Raw genomic sequence first — 19,507 nt, 5'->3', positions numbered from 1 at the left:
GCTGCCAGCTCCAGCACCCCCCTCCCAGCAGGAGCCCTTGTGGGAGGCTGTGGCTCTGTGTGGGGCGAGAGTGGGGTGAGCAGCTGCCGCCTGTGTTTGGGTGCATGGCTGTCCGCTAGCAGGTGGCTGCCGGTGACCCTTGTGTGTCTGGGTGTTTATCTGGCCTGGGGTCTGACGTGGATCGCTCCTGGCTGCTGGCGGGACAGTGTGTATCCGCCTGTGGACACTTCCGGCCCCTTGGCCTGGACCTCAGCGCTTGGTGCTGCCTTTTCCGGCCCAAGCCCCCCCATCCCCCCCACATGCAGGACTTCCAGGCTCCAGAGGTCACGGCTGCAGGCAGCAGAAAGGCTGCCAAAGCAAACCAGCCCCCGTGACTTGTAGGAAGGCAGCTGGGGGGAGGGGGCTGGAGCCCAAGTTGGGGGAGGGAGGGGTCTGGGGCCAAGGCTGGGGCAGGGACCAGGACGGCCTTGTTCAGGAGCTGGAACATGGGGACAGGAAGTGGCAGGGAGCAGTAGCAGGCCTGGGTTCAGCTTGGGGATGGGGGTGGCGAGCTAGAAGGGGCAGGGGTGGCTAGGGAGGCAGTAAGGCTCGAGCTGGGGCCGGTGGGAGTAAGGCAGGGGCTGTGCGGGTGGCAGGAGATGCGGCAGGAGCAACCCCTCCAACCCCTCCCAGCCTGCTTTGTCTGCCCAAAGCCCCTGCCGTCAGGCCAAACCTGTCCCAGCTCCCACCTCCCCTAAGAATGGCACACCTGGGCCCCCTCCAGGCCGGAGGGAGGCGATGAGGTTGCGGGCCCAGCCAGGTCCAGCCCTTGCAAACCCTGCCCCGCCTGCCAGGTGGCCTCCAGCGCTGCCAATCCCTTTGCCCTGCCCCTCCCCGCCCCTTCCCCCGCCTCCCGCCCGGCCCCCTCCTCCTCAGGTGAGGCAGCCAGGCCTAGCAGGCCCCACGCTGCTGCCTCTGCCTCCGGGCCACCGCTGCCGTGGGCCACCATGCTCCTGCCCAGGCCCGGAGACTGACCCGAAGAGGGCACCATCTCTCAGCTGCGGCCCCACCTGCCGGACCCCAGGGTAAGGACCAGGGCCCTCAGTTCCAGGCCCAAGGCACGGGTGCCCTCGTCCCCACACAACCTAATGTCCACCTCCCAATAGCGGGATTCCTGGGGACCCCAAGAGTGGGCTCTCAGACGTCGCTCCAAGGACCTCGGAGCTCCAGCTGCCTCCCGCTCAGACTCTGAGTTTGGGTCCCGGGTCTCCTCTTCCCTCAGACTCAGGAGTCCGGGCCCCTACGCCCCTCCTCCCACATACCCAGTTGTTCTGAGCCCCTAGATCCTTCTTTCCCCAGGACCCAAAAGTTCAAACCCCCAGGTGTCTCTGATTCCTCAGAGCTGGGAGTTCAGACCCTCGGTCTCTTCCTCCCCCAGACCCAGGCAAGAGGCCCCCACCCCTGCAAATCCAGGAGTCCCCTGGCTGCTGGTCAGACACTGACCCCATCCTTGAACCCAGCCTGATCTGCGTCTGTGATCACGGCGTGCTCTGGCCAGGGCCCAGTCCGTCCAGCCTCCCTGGATGGACGCCTGGGACTGGGGGCACTGGGGCTGGGCTCGGCTCCCCTAGGCCCTGCCTCTCTGTTCATCTCCCCACAGGTCCCACCCCGGGCCCGGGAGGTCAGCCGGGGAATCATTAACAAGAGTCCGTGACATGGCGGAGAAGGAGGGTGAGTCCCCCTTTCCTTGAGTCCCAACTTTGGCTCGGCCTGGCGCCCCTCCCTCTGTGCTCTGCTCCCAACCCTCCGCCCTCTCAGAGCCCCCTCTCTCTGGCACCCCTCCTGAGCGCATCCCCACCCCCTTCTGAAGTCTCCTCCACCCGATTAACTATTAACCAAATTTTCTGTGGGGCTGTGCCACCACCTGCCTTCCTGCCTACACCATATGACCTTCCTGGCTCCTTGCCTGAGTTTCCCCTCACACTCCAGTGATGTCTTAGCTAACCCTGGACCTGTACCCCACTTGGGGCTAAGGTGGGAAGACCAGCTATCACGGTTATGGACACAGACTCGAGATGAACACACATGCCTGTATTCAAATCTGCTTCCGCCCCTTTTTAGCAGTGTGCTCTTGTACAAGTGACGTCCTATCTCTGGGCTCCATTTCCCCCGCACCCTAGGTCATGCATGGATCCTAAGGCTACCTGCCTAGCGACCCACAGGGTTTGCCCGGAGCGTGGAACCCACACAAGGCACCGGCGTGGGGCTTAGCGTGTGAGACACACGCCATGAACCAGAGCTGTCATGATCATGACAGAGGCCAGCGAGCCTGTGTCTCAGGGACCCAAGACCCCCACCAATTCCAGACATTCCTCCCACCTCTTAGCACTGTGGGCAAAAGAGCAGAGGGAGGACTTTGGACTCAGCTGGGATGGATGGAGAGGAGACAGCGCAGAGAAACCGCTCCAGGAATGATGCGAGCAGCTGCCTGGGTGGCTGGCCCTGAGGGGCCCTTGGCAGACTCTAAACAGCTTGTCTCCCTCTTAACCTCCACCCCTCTGGGGAGCCAGCTGGAGGGGCTTACCCTCTCTGGGTCTCAGTGTTCATCTGGAAAATGGAACTGGGGTGACTGCACCCCGCCAGGGTGATGTGAGAGTTTCAAGGGCATGAGAGGCTGGGAGGGCTGGTTGTATTGGCTGAAATGAGCCGTGTGGATCACTGGCCTCCTGGGCTCTAGCAGTTAGCAAATCAAGTCCCAGACCACACAGCTAGGGCCCAGAGCAAACCCAGGCTCCCAGTGGTTCAGGAGTGGGGCCACTGTACCCTTGGTGAGCAGGTGGCTGGCAGAGCCTAGACCCTTCGGGACGATTTTCCTCCTGGAGCTGACTGAAGGGAGTCTGCAGGGCCCTGGCCCCGGCCACTGCAAGAATGAACCAGGGAGAAAAGCAGATCATGCCTGGAAGGATGGCCAGAGATGGTCTGGGGACAGAGAGAACTGAGGCTGAGTGAGCTCTGGTGCATTTTCCAGGCAGCTTGGCCTGGTCCTGTGGCTGCGTCCTGCTGTCAGGGCTGGAGCTGGTGATCAAACCTGGACCCAGACGTGCAAAGGTTCTGGTGCTCTGCTTACTTGCTGGGTGACCCTGGATAGGTGGCTGTGCCTCTTCTGGGTCTCCTTTCCTCATCTGCAAACCGGGGATGATGGTAATGACACCTTCCTTATAAACACCTGCTGTGAGGCTGGAAGGAAGGTGCAGGACAGGGCTATGCAGGGGCTGCAAGCTGGTTGTGTTCCCTTGGAGATAAGGTTCTTGGCGCTCCCTGGGGACTTGGAATTGGAGGAGGTTTGACACCCAGGGTGAGCTGGGACTAGGTAGGGGGCGCCCAGCAAAGGGAAGGGCAGCCAGCTGGAGAATTCAGGTATTTCTGGAGGCCATGTGGGAAGTGGAGCTGGGAAAGTGATGAGGGGAGTGAGCCAGTCCCTGGGGACTGTTGCTGGTGAAGGGCCCGCGGAGGCCCCGGCAGTGCCAGGTGTCTCCACAAGATGGCGCTGGTAGTCATTCTTTGTTGCTTTTATTCTGGCTTGTGTTTTTACAAGTTATGTGGGTCTGGTTGCTTGTTGGAAGCTCTGTCAGGGGCCTGATAAATGACCCATAAGGCTGTCTGGGAATTTGGGGAAACTTAGGTTCTGACTCCCAAACCTCTAACAGCCATGCCTACATCCTAGATAGGCTGGCATCACAGGGCTGAGGGTCTTAGACTCTGTCTGGGGGACACTGGGGAGTCCTGGAGGCTTCGAGGTAAAGAAGGGGCAGAGCGGATTTGGTGCTTAGGACGATCGTCAGGCTTCCGTGTGGAGGCTGACCAGAGGGGAGGCTGAGCCCAGGGCTTGCGTGGGGCTGGGTACAGGGAAGAAGAGGGTGGACAGTAGCTGCTCAGGAGACCTGCGGGCTTCGGGGAGGGCAAGCTGTGTGGGCGGGAAGTGTCCTGCAGAAGAGGGACAGTCCTGAGGATGAGGGCCTCTGAGACGGGACCTGGGGACTCAGGGGGACGTTGAGGGCAGGATGGGACCTGGGGGATGTGAAGGACCCAGAGGGTCCCAGAGGGAGGCATCTATGAACATGCAGGACAGAAAAGGGAAACTGAGGCTACGGAGGTGTGTGAGTCAGACCTGGGAGCCAGGGGGAATGAGGGGGAGGAAGCCACGTCCCATCCTATGAACTCCAGGTTTCAGGGAGTTGGAGGAGGGTCAGGAGAGGGAGTAAGAGGGTTGGAGAAGTGGAAGGAAAACCAGATGCATGAGGTGTCCCAGAGGCCAAAGGAAAGACTTTCATTTCGGAAGTTGGAGTTGGGGACACTGAGGGCTGAGACATGAGCTGTTGACTGAGCGGAACTTCAGTGACAAGGAGCCCAAGATGTTGGCTGTGAGGGTTTAGCAGCCAGATGGTGGGGGCTGAAGATCTAAGGTGGGGGCACCCTCGCACTTGGAGGACCCAGAGTGGGGACACTTGCTGTCCTATCCGGGACACCTCCTTGAGGGCTGCCCAAAGCCCCCTGACTCAGAGGGTGTGGAAGGAGGTCTTTCTCCTGGAGTGGCAATGCTCGCCAACCCAGCAGACACACCAAAGCGTCTGGGCTGGGCTCAGAGTGGCCCAGAGCTCTGAAGGGGACCCCTGAAAACAAAGAGACCAGGACCAGCCTAATGGTGGCGGGAGCCAGGACCTCCCACCGGAACCAGGAAGATGGCTGGGGACAGAGCTGGCAGGTGGGCGGGAGGCCAGCGTTGGCCTGGCCCCCTGTGGCCTCTTTTATGGAAGGAGGGTGTATTTGTTTTCTCTCACCTTGATGGGAACTGCAGCGTTCTCAAATTCTTAAGACACCCAGACAATGGCCACTCCAGGAAGATCCCAGATTACGCCCTGCTCCATTCTGGGTGCTGGTCTGGCCCTGTGCCCACCAGCTGTAGGACCGCGATACAGGTCAGGGACCTGGGACTCCCGCCTCCCTGAGGATGTCCTGCAGAGGCTAGGGACACCCCGGGCCCAGCTGTAGACTCTTGGGAGCCCTTCCTCTTTGGCCTTCCCACCATCCCTAGTGAAGGGGTTAGCTTTTAATCCCCACGGCCCCTGTTGCTCTAGGAATAAAAACCCCTTTCCCCTCAGGCCACACGGCCTACCTAGCTGCTCTCAGCCTAGGTCCCTGCCTTCCCTGAACTCATGCCATCCTGGCCCTATCTGGAGTCTCTCTCTGGAACAGATCATGCTTATTCTTGCCTCAAGAATGCCTATGCTGTTCCCTTTGCCCACGGGGCTCTTCCCTGGGATCTTTGCGTGGCTAGTTTCAGCCTTCAGGTCTCAGCTCAAAGGTCACTTTTTGGGGGAGCCTCCTCTTAGCACCCCACAGAAGCCACCTGCTGCCCTGACCTGCATTACTTTCTTCATAGACTTTGCCACCATCTGGGAACGATCAAGTTGTTTACTTGCTTATGTTTTCCCCTCAATCTCACACGAATGAGAATGTGGGCCCCATGAGAGCCAGCCTCTCATCTGTCTTGGGGTACGTCCCCCGAGCCTAGAACAGTGCCATAGTAGGACAAGGAGTGAACAAAGCTCCTTTTCACCAAGGAAGCCCAGAACAGTGAAAGGTATTGCCCAGGAGCACACAGCTCCAATGATGTAAAAGCATTTCTTGACAACTTGCTCTTGGGCAGGCATTCCATGCTCCCCGGGGAGCATGGCTTCTTGTTTATAGGCTTGGGCTCCAGCACCCCATGCTCCCAGGGTTCCAGGACTCGCCACTTCCTCCTGCTGGCTGAGTTCCACACACATCTCGCTCCACTTTCCTAAGCCTTAGTGTTCCCTCTCTGACAAATGGGAATCCTCCCCAAAAACGAGGACAGTGCTTGGGGGCATGAGCCTGTGATAAGAGTTTGGCTACTATGATTATGAGAACTTTAAAGTATTATTTTTAGAGATGAGTGCTAGGTGGATGCCCAATAAACAGACAAGAAAGCTGCGGTTCAGGGCTGTGAGGCCACCCGCCCAAGGTCCTGGGTTGGGAGGGCTAAGACCACTATTTATTAATTGAGGCCAGTAACTTTTCAAATTTAGGTTCTTAACTTCCAGGGTCATTTTTGACCTCAGAGCTGGGTACTGCGGGAGAGGGCTGGTTTGAGGGGGAATACTCAGGGACAGAGGGACTGGGACAGCAGAGAAGGATGGAGCCGTGAGGACGTGCCAAACTTTGGGGAAGTGAGATGCCAAGAGAGCGGAGGCTTCCCGCCCCCCAGAGGCTCCAAGACCTCTGAGAGAGGGAGCAGAAGTGACAGGTTCAAGAAAAGAAGGAGATAGCAAAGTGCAGCCTCACTGACAAGGGAGAGTCCGCAGTGCCAGCAGTGCCGCGGGGGAGGGTGGAGAGGGTGGCAGCTCTCCCGGCCACGCCCCTTCCCAGCGGAATGCTGGGGACACCTGGTCAGCCACACTGTAGGGGAGGGCGGGTCCTGAGAAACCTGGCCCAGGGCAGGTCGTGGCAGGATCCAGCGTCCTGTTAGCCCCAGGGGGGCAGGGCAGAGTTGGCCCCGTGCCCAGGCCTGGCCCCGTGCCCAGGCCCCTCCGAGGGGAGGACAGGCCTGGCAACCGCCCCGGCGTGGTGTCTGTTGCAGGTGGCCGGACGGTGCCATGCTGTTCCGGACCCAAGGTGGCAGCTCTCACTGCGGGGACCCTGCTGTTCCTGACAGGCATCGGGGCAGCGTCCTGGGCCATTGGTGAGAGTGGCCCCTGCGCCTCTCCCCTCCCCTCCCCCCCTGCCCCCCTGCAGCCCCCTGCCTGCCTGCCCTCACCTCTGTCTTCTCTGCAGTGACCTTTCTACTCAAGAGTGATCAAGAGCCGCTGTATCCGGGTGAGTAAAACAGGCCGGGACCCTCTGGGGATCCCTGGAGGAAACCTGGTGGGAGCTCAAGGAAAGATTTTTGAGTGACTTGTGTGAGCATGCGCAGAGATGTTGCTAGCTGGTACTGAGCACCTGCTCTAGACCAGGGGCCGTTCTAAGCACTCCACCTTGTCTTGCGCTTTCCAGACTCTAAATGTGTTACCTGTTAGTGCCTCATGCAATCCAATTAGGGAGAAACCACACTTAAAAAGCATGAAGGAGAGGGGCGCCTGGGTAGCTCAGTCAGTTAAGTGTCTGCCTTCCACTCAGGTCATGATCCCAGGGTCCTGGGATTGAGTCTCGCCTGGGCTCCTTGCTCAGCGGCGAGCCTGCCTCTCCCTCTCCCTCTGCTGCTCCCCCTGCTTGTGCTCTCTCTCATCCTCTCTCAAATAAATAAATAAGATCTTTTAAAAAATAAAAAAAAGTGAGAAGCATGAAGAAGATTAGATTATAAAAGACCGCAGCGCATCTCTCTCAGCTTGGAGAAGTTTTGTTAATCTTTCATTTGGGTTCCATGACAGCTGTGCTGTTGTTCTCTCCATTTGACAGCGGGGGGGGGGGGGGGGTGGGGGTGGGGAACTGAGGCTCAGAGCAATGCAGTGATCTGCTCCAGAAAGCACAAGTTCAGGGCTACATCGTAAAATATAAAAATGTGTTTCTTTACAACGAGGCAGGGTCAGAGCCCATTTGGGAGGTGCTGTGTGAATTTGGCGACCCCTTCCTCATTCTCTGGGGGTGGGGGTAAGGTGCTACTGCTATGATCCCCATTTACAGATGTGGAAAGTGAGACCAGAGAGGACACACAGCTGGGAGATGATGAGGCCAGGAATAGCTAGCTCTCAGACAGGCCCGGCAGAGCTGTGTCTGCAGGCAGCTGAGAATGAACGGCCACACTAATAATAGATGTGGAAACTAAATGGAGAATGAATGGATGAATTTTCCTGGGTGCCAGCCCCCAGCTGCAGTTCCATGGCCCAGCAGGAAGAAAGGGGAAGTTGGGTGATGGGATGTATTTTTCACTCCCAGGAGCCTCATCTAATTCCCTAAAGGACTCAGATCATGCTAAGAGGAGAAAAGAAAATCTGGACAGGGAAAGCCTACATCAGCTCTGGTCACCATCCCAGCACTTAGCAACCACTCACAGGGGCCAGGCATAGGCCTTGGGGCTTTATGGTTTCAATTCATTAACCCTCACAAAAGCCTGTTTTAATATGGGGAGACCGAGGCGTGGCCCGGTGACTTGCCACAGGTCTCAGAGCTAGAAAACGGCAGCTCTGGGATCTGAACCCAGGCAGCCTCGATCTGTCTATGCAGAATTACTACACTCTGCTGTTTCTCGAGAAACAGCCAAGTGACTCACTATAGCGACAGCTACCATCTGCCGCACCCACGCTGTAACCTTGGACCCATCATCATCGCCCCCCTTTTGCAGATGGGGATCGCTGAGTCCCAGTGAAGGGAACTGACTCGCCCAAGACCACACACTGAAGAAGCAGCAGGCCAGAGGGATCACACCCCAGAAAATGCTCCGTAGCTCCCCACGGACACTGGGCTAAAGTCTTAGCCCCCTGCAGGCTCCGGGCTCCCTGGGGGCAGACCCCTCTTCGGCCTTCACCTCACGCATGCACCTGGCACTCTCTAGGGTCCAGCCCATGGGCCGTTCTCTTGCCCTTGAAGGACCCTCCTAGCCCCCACAGTCTTGGCTTACCACCTCTTGCCTGCTCACACCTAGAAGCAGTTTCGAGGTTCTGCTGAGCTCTGGGGCCTCAGGCCAGTCCTGCCCTGAGTCCTAACCTCCTTAGCTATAAGCTGCGGGGGGCAGGGGGGATAAGGAGAGATGATACAGTGCTTGGCTCTGAGCCACTTGATATATGTGGCTTTTAGGTCTCACCCTGCTTTAACTTTCCTGAGAGAGGCCTTCCCGCACCCCCAGGCCCCATGCTCCTGCAACCCTGCGGCCATGCCTGTTACCCAGGGTAAAATTCTCCCCACACTTGACTTCTGGGACATTTCAGGAGGACTGGGGTCCCTGGGTTTGCCACCCCAGACGGTGTCCTGCCCATAGGGTTGCTCAGGAGGTCTTTGAGAACATGCATAAGACAAGTCATGGAGATGAACTAACTTGTCCTTGGCCTCCAGCTGGAAAGTAACAAGGCTGTGGTTCAGACCTCACTCCCGCCAAGGCCAGCACTCCTGCCTTCCAGCTGTACTTAGGTTTTCCAAAAATGATGGGAAATCACAAAACAAATAAAGGAAAACAACCCCCAAACTATATCCCTACCTCATTTTCCTGGGATTTTCACACCTCTAAATATATCAGATAATTCAGTAAGCAAAACCAGATGACCCAGAACACATTTTTTTTTTTTCAAATAATACCAACAAGAATAAAGAGTGGAAAAGTGAGAAACAGTGGTACAGAACATGGCTTTAAAAATAATCAGAGAGTGCCTTTGACATTCCCTCCCTCTGGCTCCCCCCACGGATATCCATAAAGTGATCCTTTCCTAAAACCTTACCCTATCTGGAACACTTGGAAGCTTTTCGCCCCCAGCTGGTGTTTCAAACTCAAGCCTTAGGGGTGGGAGGTGCCATCTAGCAGAGGCGCTGGCATCGCCAATCCCCAACCCCAGAGCAGGGGGCCGAGACTGCAACGAGGCAGCCCGGAAGCGATCAGTGACCGCTGTGGGTAAGGAAGTCACTGGAGAGGCTGTGCGGGCACATGTCCAGAACTTGGGGTTTGGAGTCATGCAGGTCTGAATGCCAGTCCTCTCTGCTTCTCACTCGCTTGGTGATACTGGGCAAGGCGCCCCACCTCTCCAAGCTTCATTTTCCTCCTCTGATCAGAAGGGGGATGGTCTTTGTGGCCTTGGTCCTGCTGACCTTGGTCCTGTGTGGCGAGGTCCTGCTGTTGGTGGGCAGGGAGGATGTGAGGCATAATCCTGGGCACATGGCAGGTTCTCAGCAGACAGGGTTCTCTAGAACTGCGTCTGGAACTCCTGCCTCCCTTGTCCAGATCCCCTCAGCTCAGATGAGGCCAAATTGAGTTTGCCCTAGATCTGGTTTCCTAGAATGTGCTATCCTGGCGCCAGCAGGGCACGAGGCTCAGGAGAATAGGACCGAGGGGGTTCCAGCTGGCCTTTCCCCAGACCTGCTCCCCCTGCCCCTCCCCCATCCTGGCCAAGGGCAGCTGCATCCTTCTAGGGCCCAGGCCAGATGCCTTGGAGTTGTCCTTGACCCCTCTTTTTCCTTCACAGTCTGTCAGCAAACCCCGTCAACTCCACCCACAAAATCTCTCCAGAATCTCAATGCTTCTCCCCATGGACCCTGCCCTCGCTGGGCCTCCACCTCCCCTGCCTGGACCTTGCAGCAGCAAACCCCCGCCCGCTCCCGGGGCGCCCCCCTGCAGTCTGCCCCTGGCTCACACCTAGGAGCAGGTTCACAGGGGAACCTGAGTCAGGTCAGGGGGGGCTGCTTGCTCAGAGTCTCCCCCTGCTGCACCTTTCTCCTGGGAGAAGCGAAGTCCTCCCATGAGCCTGGCCTGCCTCCCAGCTCATCTCCCCCTCGCTCCCTCCGTCCCCTCTACCCTCCTTGCCGTGCCCCCCCACCCCCACCCCCCACCGCGCCGCTGGCACCAGCCTTGGGATCTCTGCACTTGCAGTTCCTGTGGCCTAGTTCTCTGTTCCCTCACCTACCTTCGCGACTCGCCCCCCTCCTTCAGATCTATGTTCTCACCCCAGCTTCTCCGTGAAGCTTTCCCTGCCCGCCTGTGGAAAACAGCAAGCTCTCCCCCCATGCCAGGATGCCCCTGCCTCAGTCAAGCTGGCTTTGTCTCCCCAGCCCCTCATTTTGTGACAGGCAGGGTCTATTTTGCTTGCTTGTCCCTTTCCTTACTTACCCATCTCACCTACTGGTCCTGGAGTTCCCCCGAGCAGGGGTTTTGTCTGATTTGTTTATGCCGTGACAATTTGTTTCACTGCCCAAAATAGAGCCTCGCCCAGCTGGTGTAGTATATATATAGATAAATACACCTGAGGGCTGACCTGGCTTAGGTGCAAGAGATGATCCTCTGGCCAAGTGCGGGGAGCAGCCTGGGATGGGCTAAGAGGATAGGCCGTTTTCAACACAACCAGCCCCAGACACAAGGAAGCCCTCAGTGCTCTCCAGCCTTCCTGTATCTGCACCCCACCTCTTCTCAAAGTTTGCGGTGATGTGTTTGGCTGAGTGACTTTTTTTTATTACTGTCTGTCTCCCCCAGTCCTAGACTTTGGCTTGGTGAGGGCACAGCCCAGGGCTGTCTTGGTCATCTTCGTGCCTCCAGCATCACCCACCTGCAGGGCTGGGTATGGGGTATACGTCTGGTGAACGCTTATTATCCCATGAATGAATGAACGAGTGAACCAGTGAATGAACGAATACCTCATGCTCAGCTGGAGAATTGCACTTTAGAATATTCAAGGCTCGGACAAGTCCTGCAGAAAAGATAGCTTTTCTTTCCCTTTTTTCCTCTTTCTTTTTTAAAGACTAGGTATCTACCAAAAAATAAAAAAAGATTAAAAAAAATACTAGGTATCTATGAATTTTGGCCATTTGAGGTGTTAGTCAAGGGTCTTTGGCTGCATAAGACAAAAGGGGAAAACTGATTAAATAACAAGGGAAACAATTCACTTACTTATCCAACCATCCTGGGGGTCCCTTGGGGCTCCCACCATTGAGGGGTAGACATCCCCTGACTTTCCTCCACGTTGGCTTGTTTACCCCACATGGGTGGAAAGAAGGCCCCCAGCAGCTCCAGCTTTAAACGCCATGCTCTTGGCAGCGTGGTTGAAACCGCTTCCCTCCCCCCGGATGTCTGATGTTCGAGCAAAGGGCCAGATGTGCGGCGCATGCGCAGCCGTTGTAGTTAGCAGGAGGTGACAGGCAGGACCCAGGGTTCCCCCCCCGCAGGTGCGCCCCAAGCTCCTATCGGCCCCTGTGGGGACTCTGACCAGGAGCTCCGTGGGGCCGGGCTGGGTAGGGGGCGGCGCCAGGTGGGGAGATGACCCAGGCTGCCGTCCTGTCGCCCTGCAGTGCAGGTCAGCCCGGCCGACGCCCGACTCATGGTGTTCGACGACACGGAGGGCACGTGGCGGCTGCTGTGCTCCTCGCGCTCCAATGCCAGGGTGGCGGGCCTTGGCTGCGAGGAGATGGGCTTCCTTAGGTACCGGGCAGTCCCGAGGGCGGCCGGGCTGGGTGGGGCGGGGCGGGAGGAGCAGGCCTGACCCCTGCCTGCCCAGGGCCCTGAGCCACTCGGAGCTGGACGTGCGGACCGCAGGCGCCAACAGCACGTCAGGCTTCTTCTGCGTGGACGAGGGGAGGCTGCCGCTGGCCCGGAGGCTGTTCGAGGTCATCTCTGTGTGGTGAGGAGGGCCACGGACTGGGATGCCCATGCCACCCACCCTTGGGACCCTTTCTCCTGTCTTAACTGGCCTCCCCTTTTGTTTCTGCCCCTGCCCGGATCTTTCTGTCACAGTGACTGCCCCAGGGGCCGTTTCCTAGCTACCGTCTGCCAAGGTGAGACCCTGAAATTCAGAACTCTCTCCCTGAGACCCCCCCACCCAGGGCAGAGCCATGTCCCATCAGACACCCCAAATATACACTCCTCTAATCCCACAAGCGTGGAGCTGTGTGCGTCCTCTCAGACACCCCTAGGTGGTGTGGCCATGTCCCCATAAAGTACCAGGGATGGGATTATGTCTCCTCACTCCCCTAGGGTGAGCCCATGTTCCCGCAGACTCCTCAGGTCAGGGTCTCATCCCCTCAGACACCCTCCCCCTTCCCACTGGCCATATCTTCTTAGATCCGATGAGGATGGAGCTGTGTCCTCGGACTCTCCCAGGGTGGCAGGTCCGTGTCCCCTCAGTCCCCCAAAGCTGGGCCATGTTCCTATAGGTCCCCAGGGACGGGGCTATGTCCTGAAGTTTCCAGGCTCAGACCCTCCCACAGCCCCTGACTCTGCTCCCACAGACTGTGGCCGAAGGAAGCTGCCTGTGGATCGCATCGTGGGAGGCCAAGATACCAGCCTGGGCAAGTGGCCATGGCAAGTCAGTCTTCGTTACGATGGGGCACACCTCTGCGGAGGGTCCCTGCTCTCTGGGGACTGGGTGCTGACAGCTGCCCACTGTTTCCCTGAGTGAGTGCCCTGCACAGCCCCAAGCGGGAGAGGCAGAGGAGAGGCAAGGTGGGAGAGGTTGTGCCCAGGGGAAGCTGCCTCCCTCCTCTCCTATTCCCTGGTAGGCGGAACCGGGTCCTGTCTCGGTGGCGAGTGTTTGCCGGCGCCGTGGCCCAGGCCTCCCCCCATGGCCTGCAGCTGGGGGTGCAGGCAGTCATCTACCACGGGGCCTACCTCCCCTTTCGAGACCCCAACAGTGAGGAAAACAGCAATGACATCGCCCTGGTCCACCTGGCCAGCCCCCTGCCCCTCACGGGTAAGTCTGGGGATGCGCCTGGGCCTGGGAACTCCAGAGGCGGGAAGGACAGAGGACCGACTTATAGGAATCCATGGTGATCAGGAAACCGATCTTGAGGGGAGTGGAACACAGAGTTACCATTTGCCGAAAGGAAAACGCGGGTGCGTGTAAGATCTTAGACCCCGGTGTTCGCGGCAGCTCTGTCCGTGACAGTCAAAAGACGGAAGCAGCCCAGATGTTTATTGGACACAGGGAGAGACTAAATGAGGTAGAGCTCTACCATAGAGTAATATTTGGCCTTAAGAGGGAACGATGGGCCATTGACGCGTGACACAACAGATCAACTTTGAAAGCGTTGTGGTAAACCAAAGAAGTCAGACGCAAGAGGCCACGGGGTGATTCCATTTGCAGGAAATGTCCAGAAGAGGCAGAACCGGGGACAGAGAAGGTGGTTGCCGGGGAGTAGGGGTGGTGTGAGGTGGGGAGGAGGATGGGGACAGGGAGATCGGGAGGTGACAAGCAGAGAAGACAGGCTTTCTTTTTGGGGGTGATCCAAATGTCCTCAAATCATTGGTGGTGATGGTGGCACCTTCCTATGGCCAGGCACGCAACTAAACTCTCCGTGGACCCCTTAAAACCCACTGGCTTGTTTGCTCCAAGGGGGTGAACTGTGTGGTGTATGAATTCCATCTCAGAAAAGCTGTTACCAAAAAATACAGTGAAGTGCAATGAAGAAAACTTTCAACAGCTGTTAAGGAACCCGAGAGGGCATCAGAAGTTATTCCCTCTGCAGTTTTCCGGAGTGTTTTCCCTGTTCTCACGGAGAAAGACTCCCTTGGGGCCTCGGCTGTCCTTAGCATTCCTCCGCCGCATGCCGGTGGATTGAGAGCCTGTACTCTCTGCAGGCCACAGCGTGACGACAATATTCATAAAAACAGTGCTGACGAAGTCATCAAAGAGGGTGTAGATGAGCTTTTAGCAGGCAATAGTATAGCAATAACGAAAAAGTACCATAAAATACTATCCCGGCGATGATGTCGTAGTGTCAACACTCACAGCTCAACCTCCTTTGTGCCTGGTTCTCAGCATGTCCTCAGCATGTCCCCAGCCTGTGTGCATTTAGCTCCAACAGCAGCCTTAGGAGGGCAGGTCCTGGTAGGATCCTGTTTTCCCACACAGGGGAAGGTCCCCATGCAGAGTGGCTCTGAAGTCCTGCAGCTGGAAAATGGCAAAGATTTGGGTTGAGGCCCCCTGGCGCTGGAGTCTGTGCTTATAACCCCCAGGCTTTGCTGCCGGGGCTGTTCTGTGGCTTGCATTCTACTTCTTTTCATGGTTATTTTCTTTTGAATGGTCTGTGTTCCTGGTTTTCCATCAAAGGGGATGATACACATTTTTAAAAAAAATTAAACAAACTCTTGTCTTTAGGGAGGGAAGGGCTACAAATCGTGACATAGGAAAGGGTCCATGGAAGCATGGATGGGTGGGGTGGGAGCCACTTGTCTGGGAGACACATGGCCAAGGGGGTAAGAACCTAAAGTTTGGGATCAGATTGGGGTACTTGCCAGCCATGTGATCTTGGCTTCACCTTTCTGTGCCTCAGTTTCCCTGATCCATCAAATGACTTCCTAGGGATATCAAGACAATTAAAAGGGTAATATGAGGGCCGCCTGGGTGGCTCAGTCAGTTAAGCATCTGCCTTCAGCTCAGGTCATGATCCTGGGGTCCTGCAATAGAGCCTCATGTCAGGCTTCCCACCGAGAGGGGAGTCTGCTTCTCCTTATGCCCCTCCCCTCCCTCAGGCTCGCTCTCTTGCTCTCTCTCAAATAAATAAAATCTTTAAAAAGGAAGGGTAATATGAGTACAGAGCTTAGAGCGATGCCAACACACAGTGGGCACTCAGTTACTGTGAGAAGTCATTGTTATTGTCATTGTTTATTACTATTAATAGTTATGTGAGTATTTCCTATTTGTCAAGCATGCTGCTAAGGGCTTCACCGGTTTCTCACCACAGCCTCGAAGCGAGACGATTATTCTGTCCATTTTATACCTGAGAGCCCTGACAATGGGCCTGTGAAGTCTCCAGCAGGCAGGCCGTAGACAGAGCTGCCAGGATCTACGGTGTGGGTTGTACTGCAGAAGGACATCACATCTTAGGGGCACCATTCTCACTGTTGTCTGTGTAGATCTGTGTACTGAGTGTAATGATCTTCTGGCAGATGGAAGTCAAGTATCTAAAGATAGGGATGGCCTTCTGTTTCTCACAAAGGCACCTTCTTGGGGGAGGGCGGGGTGGGGACAGCCTGTGGGCCACGGTTAAGAACGCAGAGCTTGGGAACCAGGCCAACGTGGGTTCAAATTCTAGCTCTGTCATTGCCTCGTTACGAGACTTCAGACAAGTGACTCGGCTTCATCTCCCTCCTCTGGAAATGGGCTCATATTAGCCCTTCGCTCTCTGGACTAGCAGGACTTTGGAGGAAGTGAGGCAGGACGACATCGACCCTGGTGGGCTCTCAGGGGAGGCAGCTTCTAATGTCATTGTTCTAAAAGAGCAGAGGAGAGGGTGTGTCGGGGCCTTTGAGGCTGGGGACAGAGGCTTTGTCCCAGGCAGGGCAGGCCCACAGGGGCTGAACCGCTGGGGTCTTTCACAGAATACATCCAGCCTGTGTGCCTCCCGGCTGCCGGCCAGGCGCTGGTGCATGGCAAGATCTGTACTGTGACTGGCTGGGGCAACACGCAGTATTACGGTGAGTCCCGTCTTCTGCCTGCAGAGCCACCAAGAGGGAGATGGAAGTGGGCTGGGGAAGTCTGGCTGGAAAGGCAAATGCTTCTTGGCCCTGGGGCCCTGGAATGCTGAAGAGCCTGGGGGGGTGGTGCAGCAGGAGGGAAGGGGGCCACGCCTGTTCCCCAGCCTCGGCCAGCCTTGCCCGCACACCCCCAGGCCAACAGGCTGGGGTACTCCAGGAGGCCCGAGTCCCCATAATCAGCAATGAGGTCTGCAATGGCCCCGACTTCTACGCGAACCAGATCAAGCCCAAGATGTTCTGTGCCGGCTTCCCTGAGGGCGGCATTGATGCGTGCCAGGTGAGAGACCGTGCGCGGTGGCCCCGAGCCCCTGCCACTCCAGGGATGGACACACAGGGCAGTGGGTGGCCAGGGTCCCTCTCTCTGGGCCACAGGGCTCTGTGACCACAGCCCCTGGCCATTCCAGAGGGCCTCCCGGATGCCCTCTTGGTCTCCAGCCAGGCCTCCCCTGCCCCCACCAGGGTGACAGTGGTGGCCCCTTCGTGTGTGAGGACAGCATCTCTCGGACGCCACGTTGGCGGCTGTGTGGCATCGTGAGCTGGGGTACCGGTTGTGCCCTGGCCCAGAAGCCAGGTGTCTACACCAAAGTCAGTGACTTCCGGGAGTGGATCTTCCAGGCCATAAAGGTGAACGTTGGGCCCAGATGGAGGCCATTGGGTGGGAGTGTTTGGGACTCTAATGGGGAGGGGGGAGGAGGCAGGGGTTTTCTGGAAACCTGTGCTCAGGCCAGGGGATAGATGGATTTCCAAGGGCTTGTGGGGAGGTGAGGTTAGCTGTGGGGCTGGGGAAGCCTCTCAGACCTCAGAAGCCCCCAGTTGTCTTTCTCCAGACTCACTCCGAAGCCAGCGGCATGGTGACCCAGCTCTGACCTGTGGCTTCTCCTTGATGCGCACGCCTCCAGGGCCCAAGTTCACCTAGGTGGCTCCAGCCCCACCTGGTGGGGTTCACCCTAGGCCCGGAATGGGACGTTTTTCTTCTTGGGCTGAGCCCACAGGTCCAAGGATACCCTCCCTCCAGGCTCCTCTTTTCCACAGTGGCGGGCCCACTCAGCCCTGGGAAACCGAGCCTCACCTTCCTGACCCCCATGTAAATATTATTCTGCCATCTGGGGACCCCCATCTAGGTGCCCGTGATGACAGGATGCTCTTTAAATAATAAAGATGGTTTTGATTAACATGGCCTCTGAGTTTGCAAGTGTAAATAGCAATGAGGACATTTGTCCGGGAGGGAAGGGAGAAATTAGGGACTGGTACAAATCAGGCAGGGAGCATTATCCTTCAATTCTCATTGGCTTAAGAGAAAAAAAAAAAATTGGTTCACTTAACTGAAAATGCCCTGGAGCAAGTGGCTTCAGGTACTGCTGGATCCAGCTGCTCAAATATTTCTCATCAGGACTGCCTTGTTTCTGCTCCAAAATCTGCTTTTGCATGGAGAGAAGCTTTATTTGCAAGAAGCCTCCCCTACAACCAGAGACAGAGATGTCCCCCACCTACCCAAACGCTAGGCTGATATGCCATGGAGCACTGAGCAGCCCCAGTGAAAAGAAAACGCTTTCCTCCCAATAGCTACAGCAAGAAAGGCCCAGGCCTGGTTCTCACTGGACAGATTTGGGTTATATGCTCACCCCTCAACAAATCACGATGTGTGATACGTGAGTCAGGGGTTTGACTCTCAAGAACTATATGACTTCAGTGTAGGGAGCTCCCCAAAGGAAAATGGAGTGCTTTTTCTTTAAAAAGGTATGTAGATGCCCAGTGGAGGGAAAAAAAGACATTCCCCATAGGCCAACACAAGAAACTAGGCGCTGTAGGGTAGAGACAGGAGTCCCAGACCCTGAGATCCTTGCCCCTTCATCTAGTCTGGAGGTTATGTCCCAGCTTCCCCTGGGACCCACTCTGTTCCCTAGAGCATCTGCCCATCTCATGGAGGCTTGACAGCCACCGCGCGTGTTTCCTCTGTTTGCCACCAGGGGGTGCTGCTGCCCCAAACTGTGAGAAATTGAGCATTTTCTGCCCTAATTGTCCACGTGTTGCTGAAAACCAGCTGGTCTGCGGGGAGAATTCTCACCGGAGCCTGTTTCCCATGACTTCCGGTGATAAAAAAATTATAGCGTATTGCCCATCACCTGCATGCTCCTAAGCAATTTCCTGAAACATAGATGCAGGCAAGTGCCTTTGACTAATAGCCGACTATTTGGAAGAAGTTCCAAGCTTCAGTCCTTGGATACCAAACCCTTAGCGTAGCTCATCCCCACCATAGCTTTTTCCTTCCAGAGCACCCCAGCACCCCACCCCCATCACCACCCCCGCCCACCACCTCCACCCAGTCTCATCTGCAAGATCCAGGCAGGGTTCCCAAACGTCAGCGCGGGGCTGTGCGGTCTGACCCATCCTATTGGAGATGTTCATTTGAGACTTGGCTCACACATTGTTTTGTTAGAATTTTGTAATTAGCTGAAAAATGAATGGCGCCTGTGTTTTATGAAGCTCAGGGATCCAGAGAGGACATGGCCCCAGGGTGGGGGCTCCTGTCCTAGAGGGGATAAGGGGACACAACTTACTCTGGCAGGACGGGGTGCTCTGAGCAGACCTGGCCCAGCTCTGCAGGGGACAAAAGAGGGCATGGCCTGCCCTAGGGGACCTGAGGGGAGGCAGTCCTATTCTAGGCGATCTAGTAGGTGTTTTGGGCATTAAAAGCCAATAGCAGGTGCACCGGAAAGAGGTCGACCAGGAGGCCACTCCGGCATCCGCCACCATTATTGCTCTCTTGGAGGCTGGGAATCAGTTAGGGAAACCTTGATTCACTCAACAGCCATCTACCAGCTTCCTGTTTTTGCCAGGGATCGGTGAGCCTCAGTTTCTCCTCCTGCCCCCACCAACCTTGATCCCCCTCCCCAAGGAGCCACATAGCTATTAGAACTATGACGACAATTCAGGGTTGTCTTGGGGCACCTGAGTGGCTCAGTGGGTTGAGCCTCTGCCTTCAGCTCAGGTCACGATCTCAGGGTCCTGGGATCGAGCCCTGCGTTGGGTTCTCTGCTCGGCGGGGAGCCTGCTTCCCCCCACCTCTGCCAGCCTCTCTGCCTACTTGTGATCTCTCTCTGTGCCAGATAAGTAAATAAAATCTTTTTTTAAAGAAATATAGGGTTGTCTTGATGTTCTGCTGGGATCTTGGTCTTCAGAAAAATTGACCATCCATATTCTTCACTTCCATGTCACTGGTGGGCATCTCTGAGCCAGAAGAATCCGGCCCACCCAGTGTAACCATATCAGGAGCTCAAGCAAGGCTTTGCATCCACAGTCAGTGCTTCTATGTGCTGAATATTCGCTTGCAAATATAGAAAAGGCTGCCGG

At 56.6% G+C, this 19,507-nt stretch overlaps 1 protein-coding gene across 2 annotated transcripts; it reads left to right on the top strand.

Moving 5' to 3' along the window:
- The first annotated feature begins 902 nt into the window (after window positions 1-902).
- HPN (hepsin) lies at window positions 903-17,328 on the top strand. 2 transcript variants are annotated; one of them, XM_059382988.1, is made up of 13 exons: window positions 903-1,064; window positions 1,640-1,710; window positions 6,638-6,739; window positions 6,832-6,873; window positions 11,974-12,103; window positions 12,180-12,302; window positions 12,416-12,456; window positions 12,910-13,075; window positions 13,180-13,370; window positions 16,001-16,096; window positions 16,291-16,433; window positions 16,616-16,780; window positions 16,970-17,328. In XM_059382988.1, exons 2-13 carry the CDS (start codon window positions 1,695-1,697, stop codon window positions 17,009-17,011), a joined length of 1,257 nt encoding a protein of 418 aa, XP_059238971.1. In that variant the 5' UTR covers window positions 903-1,064; window positions 1,640-1,694; the 3' UTR covers window positions 17,012-17,328. The 2 variants fall into 2 exon arrangements, with proteins under 2 accessions (XP_059238971.1, XP_059238972.1); XM_059382989.1 differs by having other exon boundaries at window positions 904-1,064; window positions 16,984-17,328.
- The last annotated feature ends 2,179 nt before the right edge of the window (window positions 17,329-19,507 follow it).

Source organism: Mustela nigripes, chromosome 17 (assembly GCF_022355385.1).
Source record: "Mustela nigripes isolate SB6536 chromosome 17, MUSNIG.SB6536, whole genome shotgun sequence".
Lineage (NCBI taxonomy): Eukaryota > Metazoa > Chordata > Mammalia > Carnivora > Mustelidae > Mustela > Mustela nigripes.
Note: the sequence above shows the minus strand (reverse complement) of the source record. Positions and strands in the feature narration are given on the sequence as shown.